General features: G+C 38.7%; 1 protein-coding gene across 2 annotated transcripts in view; it reads right to left on the bottom strand.

Annotated features, from left to right (window-relative positions):
• Positions 1-256: 256 nt before the first annotated feature.
• The window catches only part of ARAP2 (ArfGAP with RhoGAP domain, ankyrin repeat and PH domain 2), a 174,635-nt gene continuing 162,442 nt past the window's right edge, over positions 257-12,449 (bottom strand). For both annotated transcript variants that reach the window (XM_070757103.1, XM_070757104.1), the window contains 3 exons: positions 11,647-11,710; positions 6,756-6,890; positions 257-617 (listed from right to left, as the gene is read on the bottom strand). In XM_070757103.1, the coding sequence (XP_070613204.1) occupies positions 534-617; positions 6,756-6,890; positions 11,647-11,710 (283 nt within the window). In that variant the 3' untranslated portion in view covers positions 257-533. The remainder of the gene's footprint in view (positions 618-6,755; positions 6,891-11,646; positions 11,711-12,449) is intronic.

Raw genomic sequence — 12,449 nt, 5'->3', positions numbered from 1 at the left:
AACTGAAGAAGCTTCTGGCATGAGAAGAGAAATGTCTTCAAGAAAGAACAAAGTTGTTTGGGATAACCATCACCTGGGTAACTGAGAATGCTGACCAATATTATTTTGGGAAATAAATGTAAATAACGAGAGGGGCAAATATCAGCATAAAATTATTAAGGTTCCCAAACTGATAATAGAGAACTTGATCTCTTTTAGTTCAACATTTACATTTAAATACGTTGGAAGTATGTACACTGTACATTAAAATAATTCATTTCTTTTGATGTCCATATCTGAAGAACTTTCTAAGTCTCATCATGGAGAGTTCTGGTCCTCTGTAAGACGGTGTGGAGCTCATGAAGAACATTTGCTGGCAGCTGCTTCTCAGATTCAAGTGTGTTTCTCTTCCTTTGCTATCATTTCTCCTTGGTGATTTTGATCCTTTGTAGGATCTGCGGTCCAGGTTCACAGCATCTTCAGCCATGTCCTCCAAACAGATCAGGCTGCGATGCTTTCTTCCTTGATTCCAGATTTTTTCCTCCTTTCGTTCTCTACGTTGGACAACCCGTGATACTCGTTCCTTTAAAATGGTCTTCTCGCCAGCTAAGTCCCATTCCGGTTCGGGGTTTCGAATTCTGTGCAGAGATGGAGAAAGAGTTGAAGATTGAGTCATTCATGTCAATTGTTTGTACCCTACCTCTGGGGACTTAAACCCTTCTGACAGTCTCCAAGGGTTTCAATTTTTACAAAGAGAATTAGATAGATAGGTAGATAGATAGATAGATAGATAGATAGATAGATAGATGGATGGATGGATGGATGGATGGATGGATGGATGATGGATGGATGGATGGATGGATGGAGGTAGGTAGATGTAGATAGGTAGATACAGGTAGGTAAGTAGGAAGGAAGGAAGGTAGGTAGGTAGATGATAGATAGATGATAGACAGATAGACAGACAGACACAGCTTAACAGAGATAGATAGATAGATAGATAGATAGATAGATAGATAGATAGATAGGTGGGTGGGTGGGTGGGTGGGTGGGTGGATGTAGGTAGGTAGATGTAGCTAGGTAGATACATGTAGGTAAGTAGGAAAGGAAGGTAAGTAGGTAGGTAGGTGGATGATAGATAGATGATAGCCAGACAGACACAGCTTAACAGAGATAAATAAATAGATAGATAGATAGATAGATAGATAGATAGATAGATAGATAGATAGATAGATAGATATAGATATAATAGATATAAGAGGGGAGGGAGAGATGTATAGAAAAATATATATGTTTCATAGAAGATAAATTTGTAGCTCCGGGGGTTGAACTACAAGATTCGTTTCTTATCACAACACCATATTTTAGTAATAATAATAATAATAATAATAATAATAATAATAATAATAATTTATTGGATTTGTATGCCGCCCCTCTCCGTAGACTCGTAGACTTTTATAAGTTCACCAAAAGATGGAATGGAAATGTTGGGGTGCTCTCTGAGCTTGGTTGTTGTCTTGCAGACACTTCAGTACCAAGTAACAGTCTCATCCGCATCATCCTCATTCACTTCCTTCTAGCACTGATGATGTTCCCTAGTTTGGTAATGAAACCTCTGAAATAAAACTACCAAGTTCAGAGCATGCTGAAGATTCCACAGCTGTTTACTTCCTCATCATCCTCTTCCTCCACCACCTCCCTCTCTTCCTCCTCTTTTTTTTTCTCTTCCTCCACCTCCTTCCCATAAACCTCACTCCCTTCTAGCACTGATAATGTTACCTACTTGGGTAATGAAATGTCTCAATATAAGAGCAAATAATGTGTGTGATTGGGGAGTCCACAGGGAGAGTGGAGGCCCTGTTTCCTCCCAGAAGGTTCCTAGAGAGGCCCCACAGAGGCTTCTCCCACCTTTTCCGGCTCTGTTTCCTCCCAGGAGATTCCTAGAGAGTCCCCATGGAGGCTTCTCCCTGCCTTTTTCCGGTTACAGTTTCAGAGGCTCGGGTTTGTAATTGGAAAATGGTTCTTGAGAAGAGGCAAAAAAATCTTGAACACCCGGTTTTTTATCTAGAAAAGTTCATAAGTAGAGGCGTTCTTAGTTAGAGGTACCACTGTATACATCTCACGAGTGACTGAAACTTTACGAATGGCATAGAGGGAAACAGTGAAGTGAGCAGAGTATTACACACATTTAAGACACTAAGAAAATTAGCCAAACGAGAATTAACTGTTGATGATTGGGCTGGGTGGAGAACAGTAAAGTACAGGGAATGCAGGAAGGAAAAACTTGAAGGAAAGCAACTTTGAGCAAAAAGCTCCAAAGACTTGAAAGTCAAACAGAAGTTTATATTGTCGCTGTTATCGTTCATCATGCAGTTTCCTTGGTGTTCCCAAATTGGCAACTTAAAAAATAAAATAAAATAAAATGAATCATAATCCACATGGACAAGCCATCTGTTGTGTTCCCATATGCTTTGAGGGATTTCTAGTTGAGTGGATGGGTAAGGACAAGACTGTAAATTTTCTACCTGCCTCACCTACGGAGCGAACGAAATGCTTATACTCGAAAGGCTCAGCTGTTCCTCCCAGGGGAAACTTAAGATCCATCCTCAAAGATTTCTGAAGACACAAATAGAATTGGGTTGCTATGGTGCAAAACCCACTCCTGGGTTCTGTTTTGTTATTTTTCCTACTCAAAAGAACATTAAAATAGAAATCTATTGCTAAGTTCCAGATCAGGCTTAATGTACTACTTTGTTTCTAATATATAATTTAATTAATTTGAAAGAGTTATTGAATTACCAGACGACTCAATAGTGATTAAGAAAATCATTGACTGCGCAAAAGCAGACATGCTAACACTGAAATTGAGAAATAAAGAAGACTCTGAGTATTATAAAGTTTGGAACTCATTTTATGACTGGCTAAAAAAGGGAAGGAAGACTAAATGTATAATAGATTAGTGTATGAATTAAAAATATCCAGAAATTTAAGAATATTAAAATATCATTTTTTCCTTAAATTATATACTAAATTTGAATATTTTAATTACACGAATTCTTGTATTAATGATTAAGATAAGGTGATAGGAATGATAATAGATTTAGAGAAATCAATAACCAATATATATATTTTTACCCAGTGTATTTCCCAAAACAAGAAAACAAAAGAATATAAGTGTTGTGGTTGGCTCTGGCCCAGCTCCTGCCCTAAGGAATGTGGAGGTGGATGCAGGGGAAACATCAACATGTCATAAGCCTGTTTTATTGCCAACAGAGTCAGGTAGTGCAGTTTCCTCGGACGAAGAAGGTGGGGGTGACTTGGAAGAGGGAGGCTTGGCACACAGCCCAGAAAGCCAATTTCCATTATCTTCGGTCGATTCGGATGAGGAAGTGTTACACTCACGCATGTGCAGAATTATGAATAGAAGAGACCAATTGAAGAAATATTACAGGAGATAAGAGACGCCACCTGTGTTTGGGTGGGTCTCCAGTAATTAAAGCTGCTGATATAAATAGCAGCGTGCTGGTTTGGTCGTTGTGGAAGATTATCTGATAGTTGTTTCTTCAGGACCGTGCCTTGCTGTTTCAAGACTTTGTTGATTTTTCACGACTTTGAAACCAAAGCAGAGCAAAGTGTGGGGGTCTCACTTCATGGAAGAAGGAGGGCTGTGACGTTCCTTCACAGCTGCTAGCTAAGTACTTAAGGACTGATTAAAGGGATTGTACAGACTACCAGGTTGTTTTGGGACAAGTGCTCTTTGCAATACAAAAAGGGTGCTTTGTTTCTTTTGAATTTTTGTGATAAAGAACATTGTTTTTGAACTTTCAAGTGTGTGTGTGTGTCTGAAATTTGTACCCTTGAATTTTCAGGAGACTCATACCATAGAGCCCGGTAGAACAATAAAGAAGGTGTTTGATATAATAATGTTCTTATAAATGTATTTATTGTTATGTGTATTTATATATTTGTTTAGGTTTTTCATGTTTTCTTTTTTGTCTTTTTGTATGTCTATATTTTCTTTTAAATGTTAAATTTCAATAAAAACTATTTGTTTGTTTTTTTAAAAGAAAGAGTTATTGAACACATCACCTGATAAAATTCTCTCTGCATATGCGGTATATATTGAGAAACAAACACACACACACACACCAGTTGTGGTTGTAAAGCCGTTTCTACCAGTTCGCTCATGCACATGTGCCGCTTTTGCGCATATGCAGAAGTGTCCCAGGATGGTGGGCGGAGTTTCCCATCGCCGCTACTGGTTCATTGAACCAGGCCAAACTGTGAGCAAACTATTGCTCACTCATACACACACACACACACATTCACAAATAGAACAGTATAGATAGTCCTTGACCAGGCGAGGGATCCACTTACTGGCTGCTACCGGTACTCCCTCCAGGATCATTGCGGACGTACATACGCCCTTAGGTGTGAGATTTTTCTCCAGTGCATGTGCAACAAGCAAAATCTTGTGCGTGAACGCTCTCGCACGGAAAACTTTGGCAATTTCTTTCCTTCCACACATGTGCCTAAGCAAAAAAACCACCAAAATCTTGTGTGTGAGAGCATCCTCATACGGGATTTCGCTTGCTGCGCATGCGCAGAAGCGAAATCTCATGCGTGCACACGTATCCACACACTAGTGGCACGGAGATGTGTGCGCATCTCAATTTCCGCCATGGGAACCCCGATTCCAGCCGTATCGGCTGTAACTCACTACTGTACCTCGATCTAGGATTACAATTGGCTCCAATGTTTCTGTTGCTGAGTGAGACAGTTGTTAAGTAAACTTTGCCCCATTGGCGCAATTGTTAATTGAATCGTTACTGATGTTAAGTTAATAACCCAAAATTTCTGTTGTTAAGTGAGTTTTGCCCCGTTTTATGACCTTCCTTGACACCTTCCTTTTAAATGAAGCACAAAGGTTCTCCAGTTAGTGATATGGTAGTTAACTTTGAACAGTCACTAAATAATTTTTTTTTAAAGTGAAGGACTACCGGTCTACAACAGTGGTGGGTTTCTACCAGTTCAGGCGAACTGGTACTGGCAATGTCATTACAGACGTTCTATGCATGCGGTCCTGTTCTTGAACCGCTAGCAAATATAAGTGAAACCTGTTGTGAGTATTCCCTATCAGCCCCAGGAAGTGTCAGATTCAGAGGAGGACGAAAAGTCAGAAGCTTTAATGTAGCCTGATTTAAGAGAGTTGTCAGAGAGCGGTGGAGATGGGGGCATAGGAGAAAATGAACTAGATGTTAGCATGGAAAGCAGTTCATCTTCAGAGAGGGGGGGTAGCTGACAGTCCCCGGGGTGAACCCAAGATTTAGGAGATTCGCAAAAAGAAGGGAGGAGATGTTTGGGAAAAAGTTTTGAAACTGCAATTTAGAACTGTGTAAATCAACCAATGTGTCATTTCCTGAAGGGTAGCAGAAGTGAAGCCGCTTTCGTGCAAACTGCGTGTTGAAATATGGCCGCCATTCCTCGCTTCTGAGAAGTAAGCTTTTGATATAATTATGATAAAATGTAAATTTAGACTTGAAATGACTCAGAGATAAGTCGCTAGCAAGGATGTTCTCCTCTGCTCATTGGAAAGGATTTGTGGTTTTGCAAACTCAGCTCGTTAGATTTGGAATGTGCGTTCGCATAGCAGCATTGTAACCATGACAATCTTTCCATTGTAAGAATAGAAATAAAGGTTTACTAGTTTGAAAATCAAAGTCTTGAAAAAGAGAGTTTTTGGAGTCGCTTCAGCGACTGTTTACCAGAACAAAACCCACCACTGCTGTATAGCCAAGATTTTTCTAACATGAACTTCTTTAGTTTACAGATATATGTCCTTCTTTAATTACTTAATTATTCTTTAATTATTACATTTAATCATATATTTCCTTCTCTTTTATTAGTTTAGACTAATAAAACTAATTAATCTTATGAATAAATATATTATTTATATTAATAAAACTAAAATTAATTAAATAAATACAGTAGTACCTCTAGATACGAGTTTAATTCATTCCAGAACCAAGCTCGTATGTCGGATCAACTCGGATCTCGAACGAATGCCTTTAGACTTTGTTTTTTCCCTGCCGAGATAACCAGAAGCAAGGATTCTTGCACCACCTAGTGGAAGCTCGGCTCGTATCTCAAATTTGAGCTTGGGTGTCAAACAGAAATTTTGCTCCTGTTGTGGCTCGTAACTTGGAATACTCGCATGTAGAGCAGCTTGTATCTAGAGGTACTACTGTATAAGGTTCAAAAACACAGAAGCAAATAATAGGAAAGATAGGGTAGGGAAAAAGGCAAGTGGAAAGTATAGAAAAGAGAAAAAAAGAAAGAAAAGACATTGACTTCCGACTTCCTTCAGAGCAATAGAATAAGAGAGCAACATCAAACCTCAAGTTTTTACTTTTGCATAATAGTATAAACTAGCTATTTCTATAACAACTCAATCTATCTGATCGGTAAAACCCAAAATCAAAGTTTCAATTTTTTCCCCTCCTCAAGCACAAAGTGCATAAGTAGTTTCCAAGTAACATATTTCCTTCCTTAATAACAAGGTGGAATGGCGGCACAGTGGTGAGAATGCAGTATTGCAGGCTAATTCACTGCTCACGGCCAGGTGTTCGATCCTGATCAGCTCCAGGTTGACTCAGCCGTCCATCCTTCTGAGGTCGATAAAATGAGGACTTAGATTGTTGGTTGACTGTGTAAACCAATTAGTGAGGGATGTAAAGCACTGTGAAGCGGTATATAAGTGTAAGAGCTATTGCTATTACCTCTGCTAAGCTGGCTTTAACTCTTGGGAGACTTTGGTGGTGATGAATTGGTATTAAAGGTAGCCCAACAATTTTTGGGGTTTTTGTAATAGATGTTTTCCTTGTCTTCCCGCTAGGTGGACACATAGCATTGTGCTGGGGGAAAGAAAACAGAAGATAACTTTCATTGATTACTTTTGTTACCATCATCAGTATGAAGTATGGCAAACTATATACAAATCGTTAAAAATGGCAGAATACTATACATTAGCATCCTACACTGGGCTTATAACCAATGTTAGAATCCTAAATTGAAAAACAGAGTATATATGGCAGTGGTGGTTATTCAGCCAATAACCCAGACTAATATAAGTAGAGTATAAATATTATTTACATATATTCAACAGTAGTTAGTAAATAGTCCACTTCATACATATGCAAGTCAAGCAATCATATACAAACCAGATATCAGAACACACAGTTCTATATACAGTGGTACTTCTACTTACAAACTTAATTTGTTTTGTGACCAGGTTCTTAAGTAGAAAAGTTTGTAAGAAGAAGCAATTTTTCCCATAGGAATCAATGTAAAAGCAAATAATGCGTGTGATTGGGGAAACCACAGGGAGGGTGGAGGACGTGTTTCCTCCCAGGAGATTCCTAAAGAGGCCCCACAGAGGCTTCTCCCTGCCTTTTCCAGTTACAGTTTCGGGCTCAGGTTTGTAACTGAAAAATGGTTCTTGAGAAGAGGCAAAAAAAAATCTTGAACACCCAGTTCTTATCTAGAAAATTTCGTAAGTAGATGCATTCTTAGGTAGAGGTACCATTGTACACAGTAGCTAGACCAGGGATGGTGAACCTATGGCACCAGAAGTGGCACATGGAGCTGTATTGGAAGGAACACGAGGTGTTGCCCTATGTCAGCTCCAGCGTGCATGCTGGCCACCTGCTTTTTGGCCTTGGGGAAGACCATTTCTCCTCCCGGAGGCTTCAGGGAAGCCCCGGAGTGCAAAAAATGGCCCAACAGGTAAACCGTAAGTTTGGATAAATGGACTTCTGGTTTGCCCATTGTGCTGTTTTTTACACTCTGGGGCTTCCTGGTGTTTTCCTGAATGCGAAAAAACATCACAACGGGCAAACTGGAAATCCATTTATCCTAATTTCTGGCTTGCCTGTTTGGCCATTTTTTTTCACCGCCCCAAGCTTTATTGCTCATGCGCAGGGGGCCATGAGGTTAGGCATACGCGCAGAAGGCCGACACCAGGCTCGAGGTTCACTCAGCCTTCCATCCTTTTGAGGTCGGTAAAATTAGGAGTCATATTGCTGGGGGAAATATGCTGATTCTGTAAACCACTTAGAGAGGGTTGTAAAGCACTATGAAGTGGTATATAAGTCTAAGTACTATTGTCCCTTCCTTCCTTCCTTCCTTCCTCCTCCCTCCCTCCCTCGGCGGTTAGAATGCAGTATTGCAGGTTACATCTGTCCACAACCTTCAGTTCAATCCTCATTGTCTCAAGGTTGACTCAGCCTTCCGTCCTTCCCAGGTCAGTAAAACAAGGAGCCAGATTGTTGGGGGCAATATGCTGATTTTGTAAACCGCTTAGAGAGGGTTGTAAAGCACTATGAAGTGGTATATAAGTCTAAGTGCTCTTGTTCCTTCCTTCCTCCCTCCCTTCCCTCTTCAGTGGTTAGAATGAAGTATTGCAGGTTAACTCCGTCCACAACCTGCAGTTCAATCCTGATTGTCTCAAGGTTGACTCAGCCTTCCGTCCGTCCGAGGTTGGTAAAATGAGGACCAAGATTTTGGGGGGCAATAGGCTGACTCTGTAAACCTCTTAGAGAGGGCTGTAAAGCACGGTGAAGTGGCATACTGTATACTGTAAGTCTAGGTGCTATTGCTATTTGAAAAAAATAAATTGTGCTTTTTCGGTCTTCCCTTGGTAACGTAATTGTGCTGTGGATTTCAGCAATTGTGCTGCTCTGAGACTATGAAATTAAAGGCCTGGCACTATACTTGTTCTAAATATAAAGGGTAGGGGAATCAAAATAACAATGTTGGCTTTAATAGGACAAAGGGTTTCACTAAATGCAACATCGCTCTGGGAACAAATTATCAGCTTTCCCTACCGAGATTATTTCAGATGGAGAATTTAATCAGTGAAGCCGTTGTAGAAATGTGTAATTTCAGTTACTCAGACAAAGAATGGATAAATATAGTATATGCTCCAGACACAACAATGGATTAGAAATTCTAGATTCATAATTATTGTGCCTGAAACCGGACAAAATCCAAATCAGTTGAGATTTAAGTGCTAAACCTACTGTTACTAAAGTCAGTATTTCAATCACGCATAACTTGAAAGTTGCCAATGAAAATCTTTTGGCTTGGGGTTGTTGGTTTTTTTTTTTGCTTCAAATAGGTGTGTATATGTGTATGTGATATTTGAAAAATAAGAATAAAGGAGGAAGTTGAGAAAAAAAATGAAGCAGAGCTAGCATCTTCAGAAAACTAGGGGAATGTCAAATGACAATAATATATATATTTCCTGTAGGTAAGGAATGGAAAAAAAGAAAAACCCAGATTGAGCCAATATGTTAGAGCAGGGGTCCCCAAACTTGGCAACCTGAAGACTTGTGGACTTCAACTCCCAGAATTCTCCAGCCAGCTATGCTGACTGGAGAATTCTGGGAGTTGAAGTCCACAAGTCTTCAAGTTGCCAAGTTTGAAGACCTCTGTGTTAGAGGAGTAAAATCTAGAAAGTAATTGTGGTTAATGAAGTGATAAGTCTTCTTTGAGAAAATGGAAGTTATGCCTAAACATCTACAAACCTGCATTAAATTACTTTAGAATATCTACCGTAATATGTGGACTCTCTTTGCAGACACGGTCCACCATTTCTGATTTCCATACCAACATATTTTCTCAAGAATGTTAATCAATATCCTCTTATGAGCTTATAAATGGAATGATTAAAATTATGGATAACCCTGCTTTTTACACAAGCTGCAAAGCTGTTCATTTCACTGCACACATTAATCACCCTTGAAATGGGTACGTTTCCATAAAAAAATATAATTTTCACAGTTATTAAAGAGATGAATACCACACTGTTATGAGATAACTTAATTCCAATAAAGGCCTTCTATGTTTTAAGTTATAAAGACAAAACACAGGAAGCTTTTAATTAAATAACAACTCAAAGTGAACTCACTCTAGATTGTTTTGGAGCTCCTTAAATAAGAAACTTAAGATATATAGGGGATGTGTATATTTGTGTGTCTCTGTTTGTGTGTGTGTGAAAGAGAGAGAGAGATTTACCACAAATCTATCTGGGTGAACTTGGGCCAACCATTCGCTCTCAGCCCTAGGAAGTAGGCAATGGAAAACCACTTCTGAAATATTGACAAGAAAACTTCAGGGATTTTTCCAAACAGTTGCTAGGAGTCAATACAGATTGAAGATAGATAGATAGATAGATAGATAGATAGATAGATAGATAGATAGATAGATAGATAGACAGACAGACAGACAGACAGACAGACAGACAGACAGACAGACAGACAGATAGATAAATATATACACACACAGGAAGACAAAAGGTCCAATGGTCGCCTAGAAATGTTTATGTTGATCTATTATCTATCATCTCTCTCTCACACACTATCATATCTCTCTCTCTTTGTCTGCCTGTGTGTCTGCCTGCCTGCCTGTCTCTCTCTCTAATCTATCTATCTATCTATCTATCTATCTATCTATCTATCTATCTATCTATCTATCTATCTATCTATCTATCTACCTATCTACCTACCTACCCACCCACCTAATCTATCTATCTATCTATCTATCTATCTATCTATCTATCTATCTATCTATCTATCTATCTATCTATCTATCTATCTATCTATCTATCTAATCTATCTATCTATCTATCTATCTATCTATCTATCTATCTATCTATCTATCTATCTATCTATCTATCTATGTTTGGTTTTTATATTAAGGGGTTTTTAAATTCGTTTTTAGTATTGGATTATTATTGTACACTGTTTTATGATTGCTGTTAGCCGCCCTGAGTCTTCGGAGAGGGGCGGCATATAAATCAAATCAAATCAAATCAAATCAAATAAATAAATAAATGAATAAATGAAAAAATAAATGAATGAATAAATAAATAAATAAATATCTCATTCATCTGTCTGTCTTTCTGTCTGCCTCTCCCTCTCTCTCCTTCTCTCTCTCTCCCTAATCTATTTATTCATCCATCTATCAATTCATCTGTCTGTTTGTCTATCTAATCTATCCATCCACTTATTTATGTGTGTGTGCGTGCATGTGTGTGTGCGTGCATGTATGTATGTATGTATATATGTATATAATTTCAAAACACTTTTGAATGCAGGCATTTGTAAGAGAACTGAATCATTGTGGATTTTGAACGGAACAAATAAGAAAAAGGTGACAAGAACAGAGACTGTGATTGGTTGGGAGAACCACATTAGCCAGTCATATTCTGTATATATGTAGAGGTGGGCTGCTGCCCGGACTGGGGGGGGGAATGGATGCAGTGGGGTAGCGAAAATGGAGCTCCACCCCAGAGCACCCAATTTGCACTGAACGATGTTGAAAGAAAATGCAGAGTGCCTTGCATAAGCCACACCCACAGGGTGGTAGTAAACAAATTGGTAGCCCTTCACTGTATGTATGTATGTATGTATGTATGTATGTATGTATGTATGTATGTGTGTGTATATATATATATACTGAATGTGTAGTTTCTTGCTCAAATGAGCATGTACGTACATACATAAATAAAAAAAAATACAGAATATTTAATATGCAACTATTGCAATTCAAATTTACTTTTCAGAGCCGAGTACAAATTGAATCTGAAAAAGAAACCAAGACAAATACCTGAGCCATAAAAATGCTGTTCAGCCATTCCAGCTGAGAATTCTGTCCATCACAACACAAATACCTAGAAGACAAATGAATATGAATTTACTTCCAGTGCCATAATATACTCAGTCCTCATGCAATTCTGAAAGGGAAGCCTTTAGCCGCCTGGAAGCTAAACCTTCCATAGAATAAATTAAGCAAGAATAAAGAATGGAGTCTAAGTACAGCCAAGATGTACTGTGTGTGTGTGCATCTCAGAAGGCACATTTTATTATTGCTAGAAAATCAATTTTCTATTCCTCAAAGAGCTAGTCCAATGCAATTAATCAAGCTTTAGACTGATCTAAGTAGGCACAATCTCATTTGAGTGATCAATCTGCCTGGCTGCAGATTTCTTTGGGGAAGCCTTCATTTTATTAGATTTTTGAGGAATGAAAAAGAGAGAGAAACCCACTCTTATCTATATATAATCTCTATTTCTCTCTCATTATCATCTATCTATCTATCTATCTATCTATCTATCTATCTATCTATCTATCTATCTATCTATCTATCTCCGTTAAGCTGTGTCTGTCTGTCTGTCTGTCCATCATCTATCTATCATTTACCTACCTACCTACCTTCCTACCTACCTACCTATATCTACCTATCTACATCCATCCATCCATCCATCCATCCATCCATCCATCCATCCATCCATCCATCCATCTATCTATCTATCTATCTATCTATCTATCTATCTGTAGAAACATAGAAACATAAAAGATTGACGGCAGAAAAAGACCTCATGGTCCATCTAGCCTGCCCTTATACTATTT

This window comes from Erythrolamprus reginae, chromosome 7, assembly GCF_031021105.1.
Source record: "Erythrolamprus reginae isolate rEryReg1 chromosome 7, rEryReg1.hap1, whole genome shotgun sequence".
NCBI classification, from domain to species: Eukaryota; Metazoa; Chordata; class Lepidosauria; order Squamata; family Dipsadidae; genus Erythrolamprus; species Erythrolamprus reginae.
Note: the sequence above shows the minus strand (reverse complement) of the source record. Positions and strands in the feature narration are given on the sequence as shown.